Raw genomic sequence first — 27,596 nt, 5'->3', positions numbered from 1 at the left:
ATCCCGGGTCTGCGGGGCGGGGCGGGGGCTTCGGCGAGGGGGCGGGGGCTTCGGCGAGGGGGCGGCCCCCGTGCGGGGCGGGGCTGGGGCGGGGCCGGGCCCCTTAAGAGGATCGTGGCGCGCAGCGGTCCCGGCAGGTCCCCGGGGTGAGCACCGACCGGCGGAGGGAACCACGCAGGGGCGCACGCTTGGCACCATGACCCAGACGCCCGCCTTCGACAAGCCCAAAGTGAGCGCGGGCGGGACTCGGGGTCCGGGGGGGTCCGGCTCCTGGTCGGGCTGGAGGGCTTAGGGGCGTCCACAGCCCGGGAGAGAACCGGGGCCCCAGCAGCCGCTTCCTTCCCTCAGCTCAGGCCCTCGCTGCCTCCAGGCAGTTTAATGAGAGACAATGAAGCTGGGAGGGTCCTGAATCCCAAGGCGCCCTGGCTGGCTTCCGCGCTCTGCTTCTGCCGGTGATTTGGCCTCTCGGAGTCTCAGTTTCACTACCTGTGAAATGGGCCTCGGGGCACCGCCAGCGGCTGGGTAGCTGTGTGAGGCTAGGCAGGGGGCTTGACCCCTCGAACCTCGCCTGTAAAATGGGGCCTGGTGTCTACATCCATAGGCCCCTAAAGTGCTGTGGAAACAGCTTTATACTCCAGCACTGCGATGGTTTTGTGAGCCAAGGAGCTCAGGTTGTGAATGTGCCAGTCAGGAGGACCAGGCCATAGAGCGGAGGGAGGGGGTCAGGGCGCCCCTCTCTCCCTGCTAGGGGCTGAGTGGGCCTTAGGCCTTGGGTTCATTCGGGGCCAAGCCACAGCTACTGGCCTCAAGGGATAACTCTGTGGTCCCTCCTCCCACCAGCTGTGGCCTTTTGGGAAAGTCTGGGTCAGGGAGGGTCTGGGCCCACTTGACAGGCTTTGGAGCCCTGAGATTCAATCCACGGAGGGGAGGGGTCCAGGGGGTCCGTCTAGCAGAGTGAGTCAGCTAGCAGGGTTTGAGACTGCTGGGGGATCACAGAAAGGAGTGAGCTGTAATCAGACTCAACTTACCTCTCGGAGAAATAGGTGTAAGTGATGATGGCAGATATCACAAAAGCGTTGGTGAGAATCCCATGTGTGTATGCGAGTGCTGGGGGGTGGGTGGGCGGGCAGCACTGGAGGAGGGAAGGCCTAGCCCCCACTGCTGCTGCCCCCACCCTAGGCTCAGCTACCCCCTGCCAGATGTTGTGAGCTGGGGAGCCCTCCTGCCAGACCCCACCCCATGCCTCTACAACTTGTCTGGATGCCCCATCACTGGTGCTTCTTTCCTTGTGAAGTCTCTTTTGTTTTCTTCTTCTTTTTTAAGTGCTTTTGGATTCCCTCTGTCCTTGGGAAGGTGGTTCCCCTGATATGAATCCTGAGGCCGTAGACAAAGTCCCTAGACTGGGAGTGAACTTGGAGTTACGGAGATAAATGAGAGGCAACGCTTCTGTAGAATTTACTATATGCACCAAATCCATCCTTGCGATTCTTGTAACAGCCCCGTGAGGGAGGGACTATTTTACTATTTTTGGGCCTCAGCCAGTCCTGTCTACTTAAGGCTGGCAGGTTATTTCCCCTCTCTGGGCCTCAGTTTCCACACCTGGTAAATGGGCCCCACCTGCTTGGCGGTGGGATGTCCAGAAGTTAGAAGGGGATGCTTGAGAGGGGAGGTAGAGTGTTCTCCACTGTGTAGATGAGATGTGATTAAATTTTATATTGCGAGGAGGGAACGTGCCTCAGCTGGCAGGAGAAACAAAAAGGAGCGTGTCTCAGCCACTGCAATCAGAGCCAGCTCCCTGCCTTCCTGTGGGTGGGACAGATCCTAATGAGAACTAGTATTAGCTGGAGCTAATTGTTATTGCTCTGTGCTGGGTACTGTTCTGAACACGTTACTTTCATTAATTCATTTGATTCTAGCAATGACTCTGTGAGGTCATTGGTATCATCCCATTATACAGATGAATAGAGGCACAGAGATTAATGAGGCCTGAGATCACACAATGAGGAAGTAGCCAAGCTGGGGCTGAGCCCAGGTGGGCTGGCTTCAAACATCCCATAACCAGTTTTCCTGAAACTGCCTTTGCAGAAGCCTTTGGGGTAGAGGTGCTGGGCCTCTCCGGGACAGGAGCCTCTGCTGGGCTGTTTGGCTTCTGATGCCAACCACTAGGTGAGGCCCAGCACCTGGCCAGCTTTAAGAAGGCAGAGCAAGGCTGTGCTTTCTAAACTTTAATGTGTACTCAAGTCACCTTGTTAACACTGAGACACTGAACTGGGAGGCTGGGGGTAGGACTTGAGATGTTCCCTTCTAACAGGCTCACAGGTGACTCCTACTCCTGGCCCACGGACCGCACTTTGAGTAGCAAGGCCCTAGGCGGCTGCCTCCCTGGGTTGATTGTGTTATTCCAACAAATGCTTTCTGAGCACCTGTTGGGCATTGGAGGAGGTACGGGGGAGGTGGAAGGGTGGCCCTTATCAGTCTATTTCTACACGAAGCAAGGCTGGAAATCCCGTGGTGCTCAGAAGTTCTTTGTCATGGAGGACAATGCTGATCACATGCCTGTTTTTGTAATAACAGTGGGTACCAGGCACCTTCCGTGATTTACATCACCGTTCTCTGGACAACTGGACAAGGTAGATCGCTTCCTCCCCCTTTAACAGACCAGGAAACAGACGTGAAGTGACTTCGTCCAAGGTCACACAAAATGAGCATCTCAAAGCTGTAGACCAGCAAGTGAGCTGGCCCAGGTTGGAAGAGCACAGTTTCTACACCGTCCCTCCCTGATGCAGAGAACTGGGGCTAAATCTCCCACATAAATTTAAGTAGGCTCTATGCTCAGCGTTTGGCTTGAACTCACAACTGAGATCAAGAGTTGCATGCTCTACCCACTGAACCAGCCAGGCGCCCCGCCCACATCATATTTACTTTCTCCTTTTTGAATGTTTACTCTGTACCAGGCACTGTTCTAACTGCTTTGCATATATTCATTTAATGCTCAGTATCGCTTTAAGATAGGTCCTCTTCATTTCTGTAGGAGGAAATGGCTCAGAGAGGGGAGGGAACTTTCCAAAGGCACACAGCCAGAAAGCAGAGCTAGACTTGAACCCGGTTCTACCTAAAACTGAAAGAGATACTGTCAACTGCCTTGCCAATTTGCCGTTCCCACTTTGGGGAGAGGGAGTGGACTCAGAGTCATTTCGGGCCTCGGATAGACTGAGGGTGGGTCCCTGCCTCGCTGTTTGGCAGCCACAAGAGCTCAGGTGGACATTTCTCTGAAACTCTTTCCTTCTCTGTAAAATGGGTTGATTAAAACCAAAATCATGAGTTCGTAGGGAAATTGTGCTGAGTGGCACTTGTGAAGTCCCTGGCTGGCTGGCAGCAGGCCCTTAAGTGCTTTTCCTCCCCACTGGGGCTGTAATGCCGACCCCCGACCCCCCCCCGCCCCGCAGTGTCTTTCTTACCTCTTGACTTCCTGCCACAAAGCCACCGGAAAGCCCACTGGAAAAGCCTACTGTTAGCACGGTTTTGGGCTTTCCGTGCTTTTTGGTTACCAGAGAGCCAGCTGTTTTTATGTTTTTATTTTTTATTTATTGTTTAAAGATTTTATTTTAGAGCATGCGAGGGTGCATGAGTTGGGAGGGGCAGAGGGAGAAGCAGACTCCCCGCTGAGCAGGGAGCCCGATGTAGGACTCCATCCCAGGACCCTGAGATCATGACCTGAGCCGAAGGCAGACACATAACCGACTGAGCCACCCAGGCGCCCTGAGCCACCTGTTTTTTAAAAAGCCTCAAGGAGCTTGCCTTACCCATTAGAACTCATGGGCGTTTTGGAGGGAAGGGAATGAATGAGATTGGGTTTCAAGGAAGCCTTTTGTTTGACAGAGGAAGCAAGGACCAGAGAGGGGAGATGTGGTCACACAGCGAGGTAGGGGAGGCTGACCACGTTCCTGATTCGGCATCCAACCTTGGGGTTGGCCTGGCCTAGATGGCGAGGGGCCCTGTGAGCTGGGAGGAATGTGTCTCCCTATCCAGTTGTCCTGGGGGGGTGCCCCCCTGGGGCAGGGAAGGGAGCACTGTGTCTGGCTTTGGACAGGGGAGAAGAGTAGGCCGGGGGGGGGGGCACAGTGAGTTCAAGCCTGTATGTACTCAGTTTTGGGGGGCAGGCTCCCTCTTACCCCTTAGGGTTCTGAGGCCCCAGAGCAGCAAGGTGAGGGAAGAAACAAGCTCTGGGGTCCTTGTGACCATCGGGGCAGAACAGTGAGTTTTCCTATCTGTACAATGGGAATCCGATTCATCCCCAGGCGTCGGGTGGGGGGGGACGCCCATGCTAGCTGCTGTGGATCCTTATCCTTGTCATGGTTCTCAATCCTGTTGAGATTTTACCAGCATTGACTCAGCTCTGATGCAGGATGAAGGGAGTGGATTGTGGCAGTTACAACCTCTGGCTTTCACTCAGACAGCTTCCGGCTGTGGTACTTACTAGTCCAGACTGAGGCTGGTTCCTTAATCTCTCTGTGTCTCAGGCTCCCCACCTAGGAAATGGGGAAGGACTGTGTTGCGTTCCTAGGCTGTTGCTCCACAGGATGTGCCCCTGGCTGAAGACCTGCCCTCCCTTCTCTGAAACCTCTGGGGAAGCTCCCGCAGCAATTGAGAGCTCAGTCAGGCCCCAAGACAGCAGGAGGCACCATTACTGTACCTCTGAGCTGTAGGAGCTCAGATGGGGCTGAGCGCGGAGGACTTCCTGGAGGAGGTGTGACTGAAACAATATGTCAGCCCAGGGCTGCCCTGTCTCCTGGCTTTACCCCAAAAGTCCGCTGAGAGGCCATGGCGGGCACTGACCCCTGGCACCACGCAGCTCATTGCCAAGAGCCGGGCTAGGAAGCGAGAGGCTGGCTGGCAGGGGGCACCTGCCGCTCATCCGGGTTCTGGGGGCCGGTCAAGCAACGCTGGCTACTCTGCCCTGTCTGGGTTCCCTTCCAGGCCCAAGGGTGTCGGTCAGTCCCTTCCTTGCCCCAGAGAGAGGACACAGCCCTGCTGACCTAGGACAGGGAGAGGAGAAAACCATCATTTGGTCATTTGATGTGTACTGAGCACTTTTTGCTGTGCTGGGCACGGTCCTAAACCCTGAAGACATGGCATAATGACCGCACTTTGAGGGAACTAATAGGGAGACAGCCGTGGTAAGTGAATTTAAAAAGTCAGCGGTTTGAAAACCAAACCAGATAGTGTGTTTGGGGGCGCCTGGGGAGAAGTAGTTTGACTCTCAGGTGTGCCTCGAAGGCGCGTGGCCTGCCAGTTAGGAGCGGGAGTTCCATCTGGGAGCGTCTGGCCCAGGAGTCCATGACCCGTGTCCTTGCTGGTTCTGCCGCTGACCCCTCAGGTGAGTGAATTGTACCTCCCTGGGCCTCGGCTGGCTGGCTGGCCTCTCCTGAGAACAAGACGTAACATGTTCGCCCGTGCCCCGTGCCCCCACTGTGCCCAGCACCTAGTGGGGGCTTAGTAAATATTTGGCCACGGGGGATGCTTCCTACTCCTCTCTGGGATTTCCTGCAGCTCTATCAGAGGCTTGCTGAGTCAGCCTCCTGGAGAGCAAGTGTGGGGGAGTAGGGGTGAGACTCCCCTCCAGAGAGGTCACGAGGCTGGGCACAGGGCAGGGGTGTGGCCCCTGGGCAGGACCTGGGCTTAGAGGTAGAGAGACTGGGGTTCTAACCCAGCTCTGCGGCTATCGGCCTGGGCAGCATAGGGCCCGTGGCCGGGTTCCTGCGAGTTTACCATTTCCCCTGTCTGCCGCCCAGGGCTAATGTGCACCTTGCCTGGGGGTCAAGATTAATTGAGATAAAGGACCTGATAACAGGAGGTAGCTGCTGTTATTGCTGAATTGCTTTCGACAGCCTCTCTGAGGCTAGGCCTGCAGGGAAAGGGTAGTAAAAGCTCTAGACTCAGACCCTGGTTCAAATCCTGACTCCATCCCTGCCTGCCTTTGTGTCCCTGGATGCTTCTTTGACCTTTCAGGTTTCTCCTCTGCAAAATGGTAGTGAAGTTCTTGCCTTATTGGTTGTGCGGATGAAATCAGTTCATGTGTGTACACGGGCCAGCCCATAGTAGGTACTCAGTAGTCCGAGGACGCTGCTGTTCCTTTTCCCTGAATAGGGACAGCAGAGCAGGGTCCCCACCCAGTCTCTGAGCTTACACCCCATTGTCACCTGGGGTATGCGGACAGACGTCTTCATGGGTAGTGGCTATTTTCCAGAATGTTCTGTGGGAGGCCTGCCTGAGCTTGGGCTGCCTGAGGAGGTGGTTGCTGCCTCTGCTTCTCCCCTGAAAAGTGTCTAGGCAGCTTCCCAGGAAGCCCCGGCGTGGTGGGGCAGCAGGCTTTCGCTGTCCCTAGCGGTGCTCTTGCCTCCTGCGTCCTGGCCGGCTCTCTGAGCCCCTCTTCCCCTGCTCTGCTGCACTGGGGAGCACCTCCTGCACTCGGAGCTGCGGGCAGGTACTCCCCGTGGGTGCTTACCTCTTGTCCTGACTGCCGGGCGGCTCTGGCTTCCCTCTCCCCTGCTTTGCATATGGCAGCCAGAAAGAGCTTTTACACGGTGCCTCCTGATCCAGAACGCGTCAGTGGATCCCCCCTCCGGCACCCCCTGACTTTCTGTGGCCTCCCCTCTCCCCACAAACCTCATTCTCCATATCAAGCCAGTTCCCTCCCTGCTGCCTGACTCCGATTCCTCTGCCCCGGCCCTTCTCTGTCCTCCCTCCTTTCCCCTGGACAGCTCTTCCTCCCGGCCCCTCCTCCGTCATTGTCTCCGGCAACCCCTCTTCTCGGGCAGCCTTGCAACCTGCCCCCGTCACTCCCACCGCCCAGAGAAGCCATTGTCCTCACCCGCTCCAGCCCTTTCTTCCCCTTCAGGGGTGAAATTCTGGAAAGGTGAATCTACACTTCCTCCATTTTGTTGCCTCTACTTATTTCTTACCCCATTCCAGCATGGATTCGGGCCTCTGGAACATTTCCTGTAGGACAGTGGTTCTCAACCTTGGCTTCGGGTATTGAAAACCAGCAACAACCCCATGCTCAGGCCCAGGCCGAAGGACTGTGACTTTGCAGACCAGGGTGGGCCCAGGCGTAGGCGACTTTCCAAAGCTTCCCAGGTGCTCCTAACGGGCAGCCCGGGCTGAGCACCTCTCCTCCGGCCCCCGAGCCCTGTGGCCTTAGCGTGTTTCTGCTCTCCTCTTGCTTGACCCCTGGTGGGACCTGACCATATTCCTTTTGTGTAGCAGCTCTAACAAGTTACCACCACACCGGGTAGCTTAGAACAACAGGAATCTTCTCCCCATTCTGGAGGTCAGAAGTCTAACATCAAGGTGTCGTTGTTAGGGCCACACCCTCTGAGAGATCTCTTTGTTGCCTCCTCCAGCTTCAGGTGGCTCCGGGCCATGCTTGGCTCGCAACCACACAGCTCCCGTCTGCCTCAGTGGTCCCGTTGCTGCCGCCTCTTAGAAGAGTTTCGCTCAAAACTCTGCCTCCCTCATAAGGAGATAATCCAGGACAAACTCCTCAAGACTTTAAACCACCTTTTTTTTTTTTTTTTTTTTTTTTTTTTTTGGTGCCATGGGAAGTAATACAGGTTCTGGGGATTCGGATGTAGACCTATTTGGGGGGCTACCGTCCACTGACCCAGTGGGCCGCCACTCCTTGCAATCTGACTGTTCCTTGCCTTCTGCACCCTCCCCTTCCTGGCTTCCTTCCTGCCCCTCTGGCAACTCCTCTTCGGGGTCCCCCTCTCCTGCAGAACCACTGGGTGCTGGTGCTTCCAGAGGCTTCCTCCCCTGCCCCTTCCTTGACCCCACTCTCCCTGGGTGAGCTCGTTCAAGACCTCGGTTTCAGCTGTCCGTATTCCTACTTGCACTGCCAGCCGGGGTCTCTGAGCACGCTAGAACTTCCCATGCATTGGCTCTGTCCATTTACATTGGGACGGTTCAGAGGCATCCCAGCTGAGCATCCCTAAGATCAAACTGACCGTGTCCCTCTCCCCGCACCCCTGCCCCTCCTTCCCCCTTAGCACTTGGGCTTCTTCCTGGATGGCGTCCAGAGTGTGGGAATCACGACCGACACCCACCCAGCCCTACACTGAGGCATCCTCCTTGACCCCTCTTTCTGCCCCCCCCCATCTGTCTTGCCACCCTGGTCCAAAGCACCATCCTCTCTCATAAACTGGACTTCAGTAGCCTCCACCAGCCTTGCCCTCTAGCTGGCTTCAAACCCGGTCCTGGCTTCTCTGTGTTCTCCGTTAAAACGACTCCTTGTGGCCTGGGTGGCCCCGCAGCCTGTCCAGCCCCACGACCCCTCCCTTCTCAGAGCTGGGTTTCCGGCCCTCTCCTGCACCACCGGCTTGCCTACCACATGGCCTTTGCACGTGCTGTTGCCTCTGCCTGGAATGCTCTTCCTACCTTCCTCCTCAGCCTGCCTTTGCCTAGTTGGTCCCTCTTCATCTTTTGGATCTTGGCTCAAGCTCTGTTTTCTGCGGGAAGCCATGGCTGGCCCTTGAGCTGGGTAAGGTCTTTTGTTGGTCATTGCCTTTGTAGGATGGTGCCTGTCAAGGAGTTGGCTTGGCTTGTGATTGTACATTTGTCACTGACCTTACTCACTGCCTCTTCCCTGGCTGGACCACAAGCATCACAGGAGCGGGACTTGATGCCTGGAGCTTTACCCTCCATCCCTAGCACCGGGCAGGGCCCCGACAGTTTGGTGAATGCAGGGCTCTTCACTGATGCCATTTTAGCATTTGCGCCACGCTAAGTGTGGGGCGAGCCCACTACACGCATGAACGTGGTCAAGCCTCACAAAGCCCTAGGAGGAAGGCATCTTCTCCCTCTTGGACCGATGAGGATGCCAAGGCCCTGAAAGTGAAGTAGCTTTCTCCAGGCCTCCAGGGAGTGAGTGGAGGAGCCAGGATTCCAGATCGAACCACAGAGTATCCTCCCTCTCTGGCCAGATCCTCTGTCATGTGCAGGTTAAGGATAAACAAACCCTGCAGGCTCAGAGAGGGGAGGGCCCCTGCCCAAGGTCTCACAACTCCTTGGCGGTTCCCTGGGCTGGAAGCTTCAGGGTTCCCGATGCTGAACATTTTTTGAGAATGAGATGAACATTTAGCTAAGTGGGCATTGAACTTGTTTTGTCAGGGAATCCAACAACTCCCTTGCCTCTGAGCCTGTGGGTGAGTGCCGCTGGGTCCTTTGCAGGCTGGGTGACTTCCGGAGAGGTCTGGTTGCTCGGACTTCCTGCTGGGAGGCAGGCTTCGTAGCTCTGGGCCTGCTGACCTCCTTGGGCCTGTAGCTCCCTCCCTCGCCAGGGCAGATACTTTCTCGTCCAGGTCCCCAAATTCCAGGGAAGGCCCCAACCTGGCAGACATCAGTGGAGTTTTCTAGATCTCCCCCAGACCCAGGGAAAGTCCTTTTCCCCCTGTCTCCCAACACCTATTGTGCTGAACAGCTCCTGGGACATGCCCTGGCGGAGACGCTGGGCTGCTTCATATAAACCCACTTGTCCACCTACACTGTGGGTTGTTTTTTTGTTTGTTTAATCCTTACAGTTGTTCTCGGACAAGGAAGCAGAAATACCCTGTTTTGCAGTTGAGGAAACAGAGGGTCTGAGAGATCAAGTGTCTTGGCTGAGATCACACAGCCAGTGAGGCGGCGGAGCTGGGAATCTGGCTGATGGGCTGTCTCCAAAGCCCGTGTCCTTAATCTCCTGGCTTTGAGTGCCAAGCGATGTTCGTGGGACCGCGTGTGTATAGGAGATGATCACCCAGATGACCGAGTATCCAGTACCCTTTCTGAAGTACTGGAAAGATCTTGTGTCGCCTCCTATTGATTCCTGAGAACTGTGCTTAACTAACACCTGCTTTTGAAAATGGAGCCTGGGTTTTTGAAACCCACTGTGGCATAGTCACGGGCCCAGGAAGTCTGTGGTCAACACTTTTTGTTAAAGTTGGGTTTTGTTTAGTGAGTTGGCAGAGCGTGGACTCTGCCAGCGTGGTGGCGCCGTGGCTGGCCTTGTGTTTAAGACCACTGGCTTTGGGCTTGGGCTAGAATTCTCGTTCTGCCGTTTACCAGCTGCGGTGAAGAACAGAGGTACTGCGTTGGGTTCCTGCCTCTATGGCTTGCTGTGCGAACTCGGGCAACTTATTTAACCTCCCTGAAACTCAACTGTGGTTGAACCTCTGTGGTCTTAACCGTGAAAGAGCTAGAGATGACTGTTAAATCCACCCCCCTCCCAGATGAGGAGGAAACAAGATGGTGTGTATAAAGAGCTTAGTGGAGTGTCTGTGGCAGGTGTCCAGTCAGTGGGACTAATGGTTATCACGGTCCTTCCGACATTCATGGGTGTTTGTTCTCTACCCCCCACCCCCTTGTTTCCTCTCCCTGCCCCCTTGCAGGTGGAACTGCATGTCCATCTAGATGGGGCCATCAAGCCTGAAACCATCTTATACTATGGCAGGTAAGTCCACAGAGAAGAGACCTTCCTCCCCAGCATTTGGGGACATGTGGGGGGTCCATGGCTCAACCCAGAGGCCTCTGGAGAATTCCAGGGTTGTTGTTCCTTCCTATATGCCCATGGAAGGAAGCCGGCCCTCTGGCCAGAAGAAGGTGGTCTGTGGAGAAATGGCAGCCCCTGCTTTCTGTGCTTCTGACTCTTGTCCTCCTGCTGCCAGGTGAGCCAGGAGGAACTTGCCCCACCTTATATGCAGGTGCATGAGCGCGCACACGCACACACGCGGGAGGAGGCAGTTCCCAGGGCGGAACCAGTCATCGTGTTTTGACTCCGCAGAGAGCCTGTGGCAGAGGTGATGTCCCTGCCCGGGATGCCGGGACCATTTGCTGAGCATCTCTGGTGCTGGGCTGAGCCCTCTCCTGGAGTCAGCAAATCTAACCCCTGCGCAGAGGAGGAGGGCACAGCTAACCCCACCTCACTGAGGAGAGCCGGGGGGCGGGTGGGGGGGCTCAGAAAAACAAAGGCAGTTGCCTGAGGCCACACGACAATAAACAGTAGAGTCTAGAGTTGACCCAGGGCCATCTCTCCAAGGCTTTCCCTGTGTCCCCAGGGCAATTGCCTACTGGGGAATGTGGACAGGGGACCCCTCCTCTGGGGGCCCGTCTTCATCTCCCAAGTAAGAATATGCCTCCTGCCTTAGCTCGCGTGCATGCGGCTGGGTCCAAGGGTCACCAGTGCCGCCCAGTGAGGGATGCCTGCCCCTCCCTCCCCACCTCAGGGGCTCATGGTGGCCCCTCTCTTGGGTCCAATGCTTAAGAGCAGGGACTTTAGAGGTCAGTGGGTCTGGATTCAAATATGGGCACACCGTTTCCTCGCTGTGACCTTGGCCTCTAGCTTGCGGGGGAAGAGCAGGGCCTCCCTCCAGAGCTGACCTAGGACATGGGGACCCTGCTGCCACCCACCTCTCCTTCCACAGACTGTGCTTGTCACGTGTTTGCTGGACACTCATTTCATTCGGAGCTGGAAGGAGTCCGCCTCGCTCGTTGCCGGGAGCACTTCCTCTCCAGGCCCAAACGTGCGCACTCTGCTCCGTAAGCCCCAGTCCCCCGAGTTCTCCAGACGCCGCTGCTTCGGAGAACTGGTGAGGCTGGGGAGTCTGTCCCCAGTTCTCAGGAGCATCTCTTCCAAGAGAGCCAGAGCTCTGGCAAGAACACTTTTCTCCACTTTGTCCTACTTCCACAGACCTCCCTCTGCCCTAGGAAGTTGCTACTGATCTAATTCTCGACTCTCCGACGTCGTTTGTTAGCATTTACTGGGCACCACGAGGCGCTGCATCGGGGCTGACGTACTGAATCCTCAGGACAGCTTAAGGGGTGGTACTGTTGTGGCCCCCATTTTATGGAGGAGGACACTGAGCCGTGATGGGTGAGGGGACTTAGGTAGTAAGCACGGGTGTGACCCCGAGTCCACACCCCTGACCATTACCTCTGCCAGCGAGGGGCTTGGATGGAGCCGTGCACGTAAACCACTTAGCTCAGGGCTAAGCAGTGTCCTCAAGGGCACTTAATGATATTAATGATAAGCTCTGGCTGGGCGGGGTGAAGCTGCTTGGCTTATCTCTGTCCTTTGCCCATGCCGAGTGCCAGTCATTGCCCCAGAGTCCCAAATGAGGCTGTTAGGCGGGTTATCAGGCACCACGACGGGATCTCCTCTTGGGTACTCGTTAAGGGGTCAGAGAGCACTTAGTAGTGGAGCAAGAAGGCGGGAGTCCGGGGCAGGGTGGAGAGAGGAGGGAGGGGAACCGCCCCTGGGGGGAGGCTGGTCGGATCTTCTGTTTCCCCATCACCTTGGCATCTCGGGAGCAGTCGAGGTGCCTCGGTGGGCCCATTGGGCAGGGGTGTTATGGGTGCCAGCTGGAGTCTGAGCTCGAGGTCAGCAGGCAGGGGACCTGGTCAGACTTGGCTATGGATGCCCATAAACACACTGGAGGACTTCCTGGTGGTGGTGGGCTGAGAGAAGGAAGGAAGCCCCTCTCTCCCTCTGGCCAAATCCAGTGGCTCCTCTTCTGCCTCTGTGATTTGGGCCTCCGCTGTGTTCTTACCCACTTCTTCCCTAAGCCTCTCCAGGGCTTCTCCTACCTCTCTCTCCATCTCCTTCACGAGCCTGTCTGCTTTTTTGCCACAGCACGTTCTGAACCTAACCCCGCTCTCCTCCCTTCACCAGCCTGGCCTGAGCCACCAGCATCTCTCATCTGGACTATGGCAACGGCTTCCTGACTGGTTTCCGGGTGGCCACTCTGGCCTCCCCCGTCTCCTGTCCCCACAGTACTGTAGTCAGAACACTGGTCTTTTTTTTTTTTTTTAAAGATTTTATTTATTAGAGATAGCGAGAGAGAGCATGAGTGGGGAGGAGAGGGAGAAGCAGGCTCCTGAGCAGGACCCTGGGATCACGACGCAGGCTGAAGGCAGTGGCTTAACCGACTGAGCCACCCAGGCGCCCCCAGAACACCGGTCTTAAGACCTAGTCTGACCAGTCCCTCCCTGGCTCAAATCCTCCCACACTCCCAGCTTGCTCACTGTCCAAGCCAAAGTCCATTCATGGCCCTTAAGGACCTGCAAAGCCTGTGTTTCCTCTCTGACCTCTCCTCCTCAGTCCACGCTGGAGGTTTCTCACACCTGCCAGACCTGGTAAACGCAGAGAGGTTGAACAACTCTCCCAAGGTCACACAGCCTTTAAGGAACACAGCTGGGATTCAGAACCAGTCCATCAGGCTTTGGAGTTTGCTCTCTGACCCTGGACACGTAAACCACCTCATTTCTTCTCTACCCAGCCACGAAAGTGCTATCTGTGTTACTGACAAGGATGTGGAGGTCCTCAGATGGGACGGCTCCTCCCCTGAGTGTTCTGGCACGTACCGCAGGGGGATGGACTTCGAACTCCAGAGCCTGAGCTTTTCCTCCTCGCTGGGCTCTCTGTGGCCAGGCTCCTTGTAGGCACGTCTCCCACCCTGGCAGGAAGAGGACTGGCCAAGGCCTGGCTGACGGGGGTGTGTAGGGAGCGTCTGACAACCAAGCTCGGTCCCAGGGGGAACCTCCTGTGTGGCAGGAGGACCCAGGGCCCTAGGAATAACTCCTCCTTGCCTCAGCTTGGTCTGAGCAGCTTTTGGAGGCCCAGTCCTATGTGAGATCCCGAAGAGTGTCTCGTGCTGTTTGTTTCCTGCTGGGATCCCTGCAGTAGCTCTCAGATCTGATAGCCAGGAGCTCTTAAATCTCTTCATGCCGCTCCCCTGCTTGAAATCCTTCAGTGGTTTCCTGGAGCTTTGGGGATAAGGCCCCAACTTCTACGAAGCTTCCACTGGGCTCTGCCTGCCCTCTAGCTCATCACCTACCACTGACCCCACTCTGAACTCCAGCTGCCCTGCCCTCACTTTCTCTCCCGGCTTCTGCCTGGAGCCCCTTCTGTTCCTTCCTTCTCTCTCTTAATTCTCCTAAGTGTCCCCTCTGACCAGCCTTCCCAGAGCACTCTGTGTGGCCAAGGATCTCTTGGTGGCTGACGAGGAGAGAGGCTGGAGAGGGTGGGACTAATGGGACAGACCGTTAGGAAGTAAAATAAGTGAGACTTGACTGGCTGGTGGACAAGGCAGATGGAGCCCTGGGGAGGCCCCTGCCATGGGTTGGGCAGCTGGGGGGGGGGGGCGTGGAGCTATATTTGGAAACATGGGGCATGGGGCAAGGAGGGGAGAGGTGGCAGGAGGTGGGGGGTCAGACGCCTGGGTCTGTCTTGGTCACTACCATCTGTCCAGTGCCCAGGACATCGTAAGCCCTCAAGCAGTGGTGTGAGAGGTAGAGACCTCTGGATCTTGGGCTGAAAACCACGAGAGGGGAGGAGTTCATGTGGGCAGGGGTGTAAAAGGGAGGGTCTGCAAGAATGGTCAGGAGGAAGTGGTGGTCGAGGGAGCTGGAGGAAGACCATCGGGAGCCTTGCACATAGCGGGTCCAGCAGGCCCAAGCACGCGTGGCCGCTGCATCTGACTGTGTGAGCACCAGAGCCTTCCTCTGCTTCCCCCACCGGCTCCAAAACCCAGCACTTCACCGGTACGGGCTCTGCAGGGCCATGGTCACGGGGGACGTGGCCTCCTGAGGGGAAGGCTCCCGGGGCACGGAGCACTGCCCTCTGAGCAAGGACCATAGCAGGGGTGCCCTCTCCCCCACCGTGCCCTGCAGGGATGGGGGCACTGACTGCAGGCTGGGGGGGGCACTGCTAGGGACTGGGGCCACCAGCAGGGAAGGAGGGCCTGTGTTGGGGGCTCCGGGGACAGGTGTTTATGTTGGGAAACATCGTAGTATTTTAGGGACTGAGGTCCTTGAAGACTTAACCACTGTTCGGTCAAACTTCCGTGTCTCTGGCAACCTCCCCTCCCTTCCATCTTCTGTTCTTGCTTTGCGGATAACCGATGCTTGAACCTGATTGCATCACCTCATTTCCGTCATCATTTGCTCCTTTTTTTTTATCTTCTTCTACTTGCTGGAGTTGTTTCTCTGCTGTATTTTCCATTCACTTTACTACGTCCTGATGATTGGCCCCGTATTCGTTTAGATTTGCAGGAGCCCTTTCTTACTCTCAGGGTCCCCTTTCTGAAAGGGATGTTCTGTTTCTTCTCCCGTCCTGGAGGCGCTCCACCGTAGGGGTTTTGTTTTCTTCTGTTCTCTGCGTTGTTTCCTCGGAGTCCCCTTTGTCTCCTGTTTTGTCCCTTCATGGTGGAAGCATTTCTTGGATGTCTGGTGCTCTTTGCCTGCCCCTTTTCTCTTCAGAGTGGGGAAACTGAGGCCGGGGTGACCTGGGGGTCGTGGCAGGGAGGAGGCGGCTCCAGCCGGGGCGGGGGGGGGGGGGGTGGTTCTGGGTCAGCCCCGCATGGGGGGGTGGTGCTGTGGGGGGACAGGGGACATGACCGGTGGCGGGCGCACGCCCTGCCCGCGAGCCCCGCCCCTGCCCCTCTCCCAGCGCGGGGCCCGCAGTCCTCTCTGCTGCGCCGGCCACATGGAGGGCGGAGGCCAGAAGTCCGGCGCCTGCCCCCGGCCCGGCCATTGTGGTGCTGCCGTTAGGGCGCTGATAACCCCTGACCTGGCGGACGACCAGCTGGCTCTACCCGCTCCGGGGCTGAGGAGGAAACTGGGGGCTTGCCCCGGCAGCTTCCCTGTTCCCGGGCGCTGGGGGGGGGTGTGCGCGTGTCCGTGTGTGTACAGACTCGAGCCCCACTTATCCCCCTTGAGGTCCCCTGGCGGGTCACGGCCTCGGGGACGGGGGAGGGTGCTGGAAGGATTCCAGCCCGGGTTCTCTATGCCCCAGGCCTCAGTTTTCCCGTCTGTTCAGTGGGAGGAGTTGGAGGAAGAGGTCCCGGGGTTCCCGCCCCGGCCCCTGGGAGGAGCTCGTTGGCGCCCGCGCGGAAGTAGCCCACCCACCTCCCTGTTTGGTTCCCAGGAAGAGGGGGATTGCCCTCCCGGCTGAGACCCCAGGGGAGCTGCAGGACATCATCGGCATGGACAAGCCGCTCGGCCTCTCCGGCTTCCTGGCCAAGTTTGACTACTACATGCCCGCCATCGCGTGAGTCAGCCTCCCGCCCAGGCCCCGGGCGGCCCCGTACCTGTGCCCGCCACCTGCCCTTCTGCGGCTCATCTTGTGTGGGCTTGTGTGACTCTCTCCACACCTTTTGGGCCTTGATTTTCCCGTCTGGAAAGTGGGCATAATGTCTAGAAATTTCTTCAACTTCTACAGGAGAGTGAGAGTGTGAGGTCAAGAGCCCACATCCTAGTGCCCGATTCTTTCATGAAATAACTGTGACCTTGGGAAAATTTACCCTCTCTGGGCCTCTGTTCCCTCATCCAGACAATGGGGCTTGTGATCCTATCTACCTCCTGGGGCTGGAGTTTGGAATGGACACAGCACTGTCCTCAGCAAGCTCCCTCTTACAGTGAAGACAGTTGCTACCTTTCTGGATCACCAGGCACAGCTGTTTTTATATTCCTTTCCGTTCCTTCCATCTTTTCGTAGCAGAATATCTTAGATCTGGAAGAGCGTGTGTGTAGCTCTCAGAACTATACTTTTTGTAGTTGTCGGCGGTCCTGCTAGGTAGACGCACTCCTCGTTTGCAGAGGATGAAACGAAGGCTCAGGGGAGTGTAAGAGCTTGCCCAGGACCACAGAGCTGGCAGGGGTGAAGCCCAGATCCCACCCTGAGGCCACCTTGAGCTTCCTGGCACGAGGCAGGGTTCCCTAGGGCAGGTGAGAGGCGGGCCCCTGCAGTCTGCTGCCAGAGCTCAGGAAGGGGAAGAGGCAAATGGGCGGGGGGTAGTTGGGGAAAGCTGCCTGGAGGAGGAAGCAAGGCGCAGGCTTGGGGATAGAGAAGGTGTGAAGTTGTCCAGAGGGCTAGAGCGGAGGAAAGGTTTGGGGCATGTGCCAGGTATGGGTTGTTGGAGGACCAGTGAAGAAGGTCTGGGAGGCACACGGAGGCCCTTGGCTGGACAAGCAGCAGGACAGGTAGGAGGAGTTCTGGGGAAGGAAGATGTGTGCCAAGGCTGCTTGCTGGAGGCTTTTGGACTCAGCCTGGAAAACACCGACTGTCGCCATCCCTGGCCCTGGTAGGCAGACGCACTGCCACACCACGCCTCCCTGGAGGCACCTGTCCTATCCCCCGCGACACCCCCACACCAGAATAAACACACGGGTGGAGCTCCTGTACAGGCCGAGGCCCCTCTCCCCTGTCACCCCCAAGGCAGCTTCTGTCCCCCTGGCCACAAGACAAGATGCCCAGCTCCCTGAAGGCCCAAGATGACCAGGCTGTTCGGCGTCGTCTCCTTCTGAGTGGCCTGGCCTTTGGGGCTATGGCCCATAAGACTAATGTCCATACTACGCCCTTGCCACCATCCACAGGTGTCAGGGGAGAGCCCTTGTCCTCTGCCCTTACCCTTCTGCTCATTTCTCTCCCAACACACGGGCCTCCTGTGGCACCTGGGGCAACAGACACACTCCCAGTCTCAGGTCCTCCGTGCATGCTGTTCCCTCTGCCTGGAATGCTGTTCCCCGTAGATGCCCCGTAGCTAGCTTCCTCACCTCCTTCTCAGGTGTGCTCAAGTGTTGCTTTTTCAGTGAGGCCTTCCCTGACTGTACCACGGAGAATTGTATTCCCCTCCCCTGTTTTATATGTATCCATAAGTCATTTCACCACGTAACCTACTGTAGATTGTATGTTTCACTTGTCTATCCTGCTAAACTGTAGCCTCCGTGAGGACAAGGATTTTGTCTACCTTGTTTGCTATAATCCCAGTGCTGGTCACAGTGTGGAATGATTGCGTGCCACCGCTGTGGGGGAGATCGGGCACCCTCTTTCTGGGAGGCCAGCTCCCCTGCAGCAGGTCCGAGATCCCAGATCCAGGCCCTGCCCTTGCCGGCCAGGGAAGACCACAGCCACCCATCCTTATCCTCAAAAGTGTGGTATGTCCAGTGACCCTTCTGGGCATGGCCAGTTTCCCCAAGGCCCTTCGCCTGCACATCCCGCATTCTGGTGACCATTCTGTGTTCAGTCTCGTGGTGGAAACTTCCAGCTAGGCCCAGCTCACTGTCCCTTGACCACCACTTAGTGTGGCCCTGGCAGGTTAATGTGTGCCTTGCTTCTGAAAGAGCCAACGCTCAACAACTAAAATACTTCAAGGATCTGTCTGTCCTACTCAGCACTGGCCTCGGTGAGTTTTAGGAAGTTTAATATCTTTGTCCTCACAGTAGCGTTGGATGTAGATGTCAGGGTGACTAACGAGAGTCCTGCAACAGTTAAGTGTGGGAACCAGGATTCAGGAGTCCCGGGTTTCTCCCCCACCCCAGGGTACCCTCTGGATTTGTCTGTCTGTGTTCTTTCCTCTAATTTTTGGTTTTATTGGGGTATAATTGATTAGTAGAAATTATATGTGCCTAAGGTGTTTTGAACTGCATATATATTGTGAAATGATCACCACAGTCAAGTTAACATATCCGTCACTGCAGATAGTTACCTCTTGCTGTGTGTGTGTGTGTGTGTGTGTGGTGGGAACACTTACGATCTACCCTTCTAGCAAGTCTCAAGTATATGCTACAATATTGTTAATATGGTCGTCATGCCGAGCATTCGTTCTCCAGAACTGAGCTCTTACAGAGCTGAAACTCTGTACCGTTTGACCGACATCTCCCATTTCCCCCTTCCCCGCTCAACCTGCCCCTGACAACTATTGTTCTACTTTTTGCTTTTATGAATTTGACTATTTTAGATTCCACATGCAAGTGAGATTGTGCAGTATTTGTTTTCCTGCATCTGGCTTATTTCACCTAGCGAACGTCCTCCAGGGTCATCCATGTTGCAAATGGCAGAATTACCTTAAGGCTGAATGATGTGTGTGTGTGTGTGTGTGTGTGTGTGTGTGTGTGTGACATTTTCTTTATCCATTCGTCCGTCAGTGGACCTTTAGGCTGTCACCATGTCTTGGCTATTGTAAATAACATGCTGCAGTGAACATCGTGGGGCAGATATCTGAGATACTGACTTCATTGCCTTTGGATAAAGATCCGGAAGTGGGATTGCTGGATCATATGGTAACTTTTTAAAACATTTCTTGAGGCGCCTTCACACTGTTCTTCGCGGTGGCCGCACCAATTTGCATTCCTGCCAACAGCGCACAAGGGGCCCTGTTCTCGGCGTGCTCGCCAGCACTTGGTGATTGTAGCCACCTTGACAGGTGTGAGGTGATCTGTCCTCGTGGTTCCGATTTGCATTTCCCTGATGATTAGGGATGCTAATCGCCAAGGAAATGCACCATTCCATAAAACTTTGGCCATTTGTATATCTTTTGAGAAATGTTTATTCGGGTCCTTTGCCCATTTTTTAATCCAATTATTTGGTGTTTTTGCTACTGAGGGGTAGAAGTTCCTCGTACGCTTTGATCTTAGCCCCTCATCAGATAGGATTTGCAGATATTTTCTCCCACTCTGTAGGTTGCCTTTTCACTCTGTTGAAGATTCCCCTTGACGTATGTGCTTTTGTATCTGATGCAGTCCCACTTATCTTTGTTTTTTGTTTTTTTTCCCACTTATCTTTGTGTTTGTTGCCTGCGTTCTTGTATTTCTCTCCCCTGCTGACCTATGCCCATCACCCAACAAACATTTGAGTGGCCGCCACATCCCAGGCTCCGTCCTGGGCTGAGGGTCCTCCTAGCCATGACAAGACTGATGTCAGGGCCCTTGTCTCATGGAGACTACATTCTAGTAGGAGAGATGAAAATTGATAAGCCATGCGATAATAAGGCCAAGTGGGGGTATGCGCCACGGTGGTAAAGCCCAGGGGAACAGGTAGAGAATGATAGAGAAGCCCTTTTAAGGCAAGGTGGTCAGGGAAGTGCTCTCTGAGGAGGCCAGGCTGGAGCTGGATTTAAATGGAGAGAAGGAGCATAGGATGATCCAGGGGGAAGAGCCATGTGGGCTGGGGGAGCTGTGAACACAAAGGCCCTGACCTGGGAACAAACTTGACTGTTCCTTGGACAGAAAGAAGGCTCTGGTGGCCTCATGGAATGAGTGAGAAGGAAGGTCTGGGGAGAGTGACAGGGGCCAGAGTCTACAGGCCTTGTGGGCTGGGCGGTAGAATTGAGATTTCATTCTATGCGGTAGGAAGCCACGAGGGTTCAGGGTGGAAGAGCACTGTGGTTTGATTCACATTTTAAAAAGATTGCTTTAGGGGCGCCCAGGTGGCTCAGTCGGTTAAGCATCTGCCTTCGGCTCGGGTTGTGATCCCAGGGTCCTGGGATTGAGCCCCATGTCGGGCTCCTTGCTCGGCGGGGAACCTGCTTCTCCCTCTCCCTCTGCTGCTCCCCCTGCTTGTGCTCTCCTGCTCTCTGTCAAATAAATAAAATCTTAAAAAGATTGCTCTAGCCACTGGGTGGAAAACGTGTAGACATGGAGGTCTGTTTAGGAGGTGGTTAGAACCTGGGTGGAGGGGGCAAGAATTGGCGTGTAGTTTGGAGGTAGAGCTGACAGGACCTGCCGTGCTTCTAGGATCTTCTCCACAGATACCCAGAACTTGGGGCTGGGGGCCAGAAGTGGGTTTGATCTGCCACGGGTTGGGAACAGCCTTGTTGTTCCTGGAGCTCCGGAGAGACTTCAGGAAGGTTGTCCCCAGCCCCTCTCTTCCCTTCCCAGGGGCTGCCGGGAGGCCATCAAAAGGATTGCCTATGAATTCGTCGAGATGAAGGCCAAGGAGGGTGTGGTGTATGTGGAGGTGCGTTACAGCCCGCACCTGCTGGCCAACTCCAAAGTGGAACCGATCCCCTGGAACCAGGCCGAGTGAGTGATGCCTGGTGGGGTGGCTGAACCTGGGACCCAAGGGGTAGACTGTTGGGAGCCCCTGACCTAATCTTCCTCCCTGGTCCTGTCCATGGCCTCAGAAAGATGGGTTTAACTCTGTCACAAGAGACATGGTTCCCAGCCCTCACCTGGGCTTATTTTTTAATTTTTTTTTTTACCTTTGGTAAAAGTATCTGGCTATGTCTTACTCACACCTCCTCCCCACCCCCCGTCCTGGACACAGGCCCACAGTCTAGGAACATTAACCCCCTTGTCTAGGGACTTCTAGGTGTCCCGTTCTAACCCTGTAACTGAAGTGAGTGTGGCCCATTCCTGCCCCTCTGCCTGGACCCCAGAGATCTCTAAGTGGTATCAGCCAACTCCCTTGCCCCCTTCCAGTTAGGACTCTGATAGCTGTGGATGCAGGGGAATCAGACCAGGTGGGCTTAGCAGCGCCCTCCATCTGTGGGGAGGGCTGTGTCTGAACTCCCCACCCCAACACACCTTCCAGTCTAGAAGCGCCCAAGCAAGCTGGAAGGGGGGTGTGCCAGGGCTTGGGGCCATGTCTTTCCCCAGAGGCGGTGGGGTAGTAGGGGCTGGAGCTGCTTCTTGAAGATTCTTTTTCTTCCCCCCTTGCCGCCACCCCTCCATGTCCCAGTCCCGGGGCTGTCCTTTAGACCTTCCTTTATCTCTGGCCCATCCCTCCTCCTCTCCCCACACAGAGGGGACCTTACCCCGGATGAGGTGGTAGCTCTGGTGAGCCAGAGCCTGCAGAAGGGAGAGCAAGACTTTGGGGTGAAGGTGCGGTCCATCCTGTGCTGCATGCGCCACCAGCCCAGTGAGTACGCCCTCAGCCCTGCCCCAGGCTGCCCCTCTGACTCCGGCCCCTGCCTCCCAGCCCAGCACTGGAGCCGCATCTAGTCTCCGCATGCCCCCAACCCCATGGTATTGGTGGAACCCATCAGCAGGACCTTGGGGCTTCCTGAAGTCATTGGTGCCTACCCTGGGCAGGCTCAGAACTCCTGGCAGCGGAGAGACCCTTCTCCCCAGGGAGACCAGGCCTGACAGCCATGTGACCTGCATGCAGGAAGCATAAAACCAAAGGAACCTGAATAGAAAAAAAAAAACCATCTAAGCCAGGTTCTGATGAGCCCACAGTCCTCCCTTGAGACCCTGTGGGCCAGGCCTCTTCCTGTCTGTGCCACAGGCCTTGGGAATAGGTTCTGATCTCTGGGGCTTCCAAGGGTCTCCCTCATGACTGATCAGATGTCCAGAGCTCGAGCTTCCAAGGTGTGCAGAGCCCCACTGTGTGACTTTGGACAAGTCCCTTCACCTCTTCAGACCGCAGGTACACATGGTCACAGGCGGTGATGGTACTTTGCTGTCTCTGCTCTAGGGGGCAGTGCGAACCAAAGGGTTCCCGCCCACCTAGGGGCCTGCCTGTGGACAGTGGCTTGCGTGGGTCTCCTCTGATCCTTGTGGCAGCCTCTGAGGCCCGGCTGCCATCCCTGAGCCTCCTCTGCCAGGTGGGGGAGCTGAGGCTGAGAGAGGTGCGGCCTCGTGCTCCTCAGGAAGGCGTAGAGCCCGCGTGAACACGAGGCCCTCTGGTTCCAAAGCCTGCGACTGTTCATTTTTAAACCCTTCATGATGATTTGGTTAGTTAAGAGGACAGAGTACGTTAGCAATAAGTTCAGTACCACTAGTGTGAGTGCTATTCTGGGCTTCAGTATGAAACCTCGGGGGCCTCCATCTCCTCATCTGCTAAGTGGAGTTATGCCCCCCTTGAGGGCTGTCGTGGGGATCAAATGAGAACACAGCCATTTGTTGTTGACCCAGCCAGGCCCTGCCCTCAGTGCTTTCCATGCAGGGCCTTGCCACGGGCCTGTGCGGTGGCGGGTGGCATCCTCTCTGAGGGGAGAGGAAACTGAGGCCCTGGGTGGAGCAGTTTGCTGAAGGCCCTGTGCTTAGGCCATGGCAGCGAGGAGGTGAAGACAAGACCTGGGCCCTCCGCCTTGCGCTGGCCTCAGGTCAGGGGACAGTGAGCAGGGGGGACCTCTCTCCTCGGTGCTGCCAACAGAGGCCGGGTGGGCATGTTGCCCACAGACTGGTCTCTGGAGGTGGTGGAGCTGTGTAAGAAGTACCAGCACCAGACTGTGGTGGCCGTGGACCTGGCTGGAGATGAGAACATCAAAGGGAGCAGCCTCTTCCCGGGACACGTGAAGGCCTTCGAGGTGGGTCCCGAGCAAAGGACGTGGGGAGGGGCTGGTGCCGGGTGGGCCGCAGGAGCTCGCTTCCACCCCGGAGGGAGTGGTCAAAGGGACGGGAGAGGGTGGGGCCGCCTCTGCTCTCAAGTGCGCCTTAGTTGGGTCTTGGGGGTGCTAGGAATTGGGAATTTGGGATAAACAGAAGATCCCACTTGGTGTGGGGACTCGTGTGTGTGAGCCTGTTTCTGCCTGTAACTTGCTGTGTGACCTTGGGTGAGACTGTCCCTTCTCGGGGCTTCGGTTTCCTCTGTGGGGATGACAGAGCCTCACGATGCACTCACTCCCCGTGGCTGGAGCGTGGGCTTTAGGGCTGGGGCTCTGGAGTCTCATCGCCCTGATTCAGAGCTTGGCTCCCCTCTTCCTGTTTGATCATCGTCCTGTTACTTTCCTGGGCCTGTTTCTCCGATTGTAAAACAGGTATTAGAATATTTGTGGATCTTAGGTAACATATACAAGCACTTTCATACGGTGACTGACACATGATAACTGTCTAATAAATGGTAGCTACCACTTAAATTAGGATTACACAAACAAAACCCCCGACTTCCCCATCTTGAAGCAGGCCAGCTGACTGAAGGAGGGCATGGTTCAAGCCTGCCAAAACTTGGACCCCAAGTGTGGTGAAGGCCGGGCCTGCTGGGGCCCTTCCCCAGGCCGCCCATGACCGACTCTCACCCTTCCAGGAGGCTGTGAGGAGTGGCATTCACCGCACTGTCCACGCAGGGGAGGTGGGCTCCGCCGAGGTGGTGAGAGAGGTGAGGAGGCTGGGCTGGCGTGGGGCCCTTCTCCCCACTTCCTCCCCCCCTTGTACTGGGCTCCACTCCGCTTCTCCGCAGGCTGTGGACACGCTCAAGACGGAGAGGCTGGGACATGGCTACCACACGCTGGAGGATGAGACCCTTTACGCCAGGCTGCGGCAGGAAAACATGCACTTCGAGGCGAGTGGCCAGGGGGTGGGGACAGAGGTGGAAAGCCAGGAGGGCCCCAGGAGCCGGGCCAGCGTGGCAGCTGGGAGGCCACTGTGGCTCCAGCCCAGGGCGTACAGGGAGGGGGCAGCGTGGCCTGGGGAGGGGGGGTGCACGTGTGCCAACCACCCACCTGCTTTTCCAGGTCTGCCCCTGGTCCAGCTACCTCACAGGCGCCTGGAAGTGGGACACGGAGCACGCGGTGGTTCGGTGAGGCCCGGTCCCTGGGGCCCATTCAGCTTTGTACTAGGAAGGCCAAGGGTGGGAGGGAAGTGGAGGGACTGGGCACTGGCCCGGGTGGGGCCTTCTTGCTAGGACATCTCTTCGAGTCCTTGGGAAGCAGTGCTGTGACACGACTGAGGTAGCCCGGGTCCTAAATAGCAGAACTGGGGGCCCTCTCACCCAAGCAGACATCGCAGAGTGCCCTGCTGCCCTGGGGGGGAGGGGGGCTCCCACACTCTAGACTCTGGACATCCGGAAGATGAGTCTCTCCAGCTCATGTGGTCCCTTCTCCCGGCACCTGTGGGTGTTCCACCCTGCTCCCACCATCTAACTAGAGGCCTTGGCCCTTCTTCTGGCGGTCCTGTGACTGAGCCCTGGGAGCGGCGTCAGGCCTCAGGAGGGCAAAGCCACCTTTTCCTGACACAGGATAAGACGGCAAGAACGTGGGGCTACCGCGGTCAGGCCAAGCTCAACGGCAGGAGCTTAGGCTCTGATGTTCTCATTACAAGGGGGTCCTGAGGGTTGCTTCGGGCCGGTGGAGTGTGTGGTACCTGCAGAGCGTCCGAGTGGAGGTTCTTGGAGGCACATGGGTACACAGCCTGTGGGCTGGAGAAAGGGTCACGAATCAGCTACATAGATTCGGTGGCTGGAGAAGGGACAGCCTCAGGAGATGGTGGAGCGAGAGGGCCTAGGAGAGAACCCGGGACAGTGACACTGAAGGACAGACAGAAGAGACTGGTCTGAGAAATGAAGGGGTTTTAAGAACAGTCAACAGTGTAAAATTGTACACACGTTGAGTAAAGAGCCAGGGAAGGCCCTCCTGGGTGTAAGGAGACAGTGACCTGGGACAGTGCCAGGAGCCCTTTCCATGGGCCGGTGGTTGAAGAGTCGATCCTAGTGGGATCCCTAGGTGATCCCCTAGTGGGATCGAGGTGAAAGGGGTATAGACGACTCTCCCAGAATGTTGGCTAGGAAGGTGAAGGCTAGAGAGGGTGGTGGCTGGAGAGGGTGCTGCTTGTTTGGCCTCCCCAGGCCCCCACTCTACCTGGTCCTCTTCTGCCTTTGGCCGGCTCTGGCCCGCTCGGATGGGTGCGGGTCTGCAGAGGCTAGTTCCATGGCATCGTGCAGGTCACCTGAGTTCTCTGAATTTCCTTCCCCTGTACGGTGAGCAGCTCTTCCAGGTTGAAGGGGACTGTTCACATAAGAGTACAGGAAGCTCTTCCCTCCTCCCCACTCACCCCTGGATGCAGGTTCAAACACGACCAGGCTAACTACTCACTCAACACGGATGACCCACTCATCTTCAAGTCCACCCTGGAAACGGATTACCAGATGACCAAACAGGGCATGGACTTTACCGAAGAGGAGTTCAAGAGACTGGTGAGTGGGCGTAAGTCCTGGTGGCCTTGACTCTCGGCCTTGGGAGTGTGTGAGGCCTGCAGGTCTTGGCCAGGGCCCAGGACCTCTGGAGATGAGGCGTTTGCCTCACCAGGCCAAGCCAGACCTAGAGGAGTTAGGTGCCTTCTATGGACAAGATCTCGAGCTGGCACACTGATCTACGACCAGGTTTTTCAGCCTTGGCTTGGGTCGAGTGCCTGCAAAGAATCCGTTAAAAGCTGTCAACTCTCTTCCCAGAAAGGTGTGCTGAGCTATAAAATTCTGCACACACTTCTCAGGCCATTCGTAGATCCCAGGCCGAGCCCTTGATTTTAGGAGTTGTGATACCCCAAATCTGTCCCTGCAGGAGTATCTCTCCAGCCCCACATATCCCACCCGGTCTCCAATTTCTCCAGCTTCCTTCTGCCATCGCCGTGTCACTGAGTGCACTTTAAGAACACTGAACCTCATGGTCTCTGCTCTGGCATTTGCTGCCATGTGACATGGGACACGTCCTTCCCCACTGTGAGCTTAATCATTGCCCATGCTCATTGAAGAGGATGGCTCATCACTAGATTGCCAAGGGCTTCCTTCCATGCTCTCTGGTTTCATGTTATCTGCCATTCTGGCCCTTCTAGAACATCAATGCGGCAAAGTCCAGTTTCCTCCCGGAAGATGAGAAGAAGCAGCTTCTTGATCTGCTCTATAACGCCTATGGGATGCCATCTTTGGCCGCTGCAGGTGTGTTCCTGGCTGAGCTTCTGGGCTCTTCGTACAGCACTAAGGATGTATGAGGCCTCCCGGGCTACATGGCTGTAGCTGATGGCGCCTCTCACTAGGTTGGCTTACCTTCTGTATAATGCCATCCTCAGGCTGGTCTCGGGGGAGACCTTCTGAAGCCTAGTCCCAAAGGTCTTGGCAACATGGGCCATCTCCATGGTTGCCTAAAGCCAAGGTCAGGGGAGCTGGGCCCAGGGCCCAGGTCCTAGCTCTGTTCTGCTCCTTCCTTCTGGTGTGACTTCGGCAAAGCATTCCCTTGCTCTAAGCCTTGGTCTCCCCCTCTGCAGAAAGGGGGTTCCCCGCTGGCTCTGATGTTGAGATTTTTTTACATCCCAGGTACTTGCAGGTGCTAATCATTCTGTGTCTCTGACCTGGCAAGCAGGGCAGCATCCCTGAAGACGTCATGGCCACCTCTCCAAGCCCTCACCCTGTGGATGGAGCCTCCCCAGTGCTGTGGGGTTGAATGACGCTTACCTTTACTCCTTCGAGGAAAATCGGCATAGTCAGCTACTGCTGCTCTTGAAGCCTGTGTGCCTGTTTCTCCACACACGAATACCTCGGCACGCCGCATCTCTCCTCCGACTACGGGCCAGAGTCTGGTTGAATCTGAAACCTTCCTCCTATGGTGACTCATGCTGAAAATCTGGTGCTCAATAAAGAAGCCAATGGCTGGTACTGTGCAGCGCCATGGTCTTGGGCAGAGTGAGAACGGAAGGAGCCTCTGGGCTCCCAGACTTGGGCAGCCTGCTCAGCAGCAGGGTCCTGAGATCCTGGGTGGGGGCTGTGAGGAGGAAGCTAGAGCTTCTAACGCTGGGGGCAAAGACGGGGCCACAGTCTGCTCTCCCTCCAGAAGAAACAAGGCTTCTCTTGAAGAGTGAATCTGCTTAAATGCTCCCTAACTCTTAGCCCCCTCCCACTGTAGGTTTTAAGGGCTGGGCCTGCCCATCTGGCTGAGCTGTGGACTGGGGTGAGCAAGAGGGACAGATGGAAGACTCATCAGGCACCGGGCCAAGGAGGGTGCCAGCCTCTGTGAAGACCGGCCTCTTCTCAGGTACCTCCTTGCTCGGAAGCCCAGGGCAGTGATGGGTCCCAGCTAACTGCGGACTTGGGGAAACCAGGCCCACCCCTGCTTTTGCTGTTCAAAGGAGAAATAATC

The 27,596-nt window shown here is 56.3% G+C and overlaps 1 protein-coding gene across 2 annotated transcripts; it reads left to right on the top strand.

The window, feature by feature from the left end:
- The first annotated feature begins 98 nt into the window (after window positions 1-98).
- On the top strand, window positions 99-27,115 carry ADA (adenosine deaminase). Of its 2 annotated transcripts, none has more exons than XM_036096048.2 (12): window positions 99-229; window positions 10,425-10,486; window positions 15,959-16,081; window positions 20,689-20,832; window positions 21,555-21,670; window positions 22,936-23,063; window positions 23,780-23,851; window positions 23,933-24,034; window positions 24,207-24,271; window positions 25,534-25,663; window positions 26,299-26,401; window positions 26,823-27,115. In XM_036096048.2, exons 1-12 carry the CDS (start codon window positions 197-199, stop codon window positions 26,834-26,836), a joined length of 1,092 nt encoding a protein of 363 aa, XP_035951941.2. In that variant the 5' UTR covers window positions 99-196; the 3' UTR covers window positions 26,837-27,115. The 2 variants fall into 2 exon arrangements, with proteins under 2 accessions (XP_035951941.2, XP_077913364.1); XM_078057238.1 differs by having other exon boundaries at window positions 26,777-26,839.
- The last annotated feature ends 481 nt before the right edge of the window (window positions 27,116-27,596 follow it).

The sequence above is a fragment of the Halichoerus grypus genome, chromosome 10 (assembly GCF_964656455.1).
Source record: "Halichoerus grypus chromosome 10, mHalGry1.hap1.1, whole genome shotgun sequence".
Lineage (NCBI taxonomy): Eukaryota > Metazoa > Chordata > Mammalia > Carnivora > Phocidae > Halichoerus > Halichoerus grypus.
This window is presented reverse-complemented; position numbering and strand designations above follow the sequence as displayed.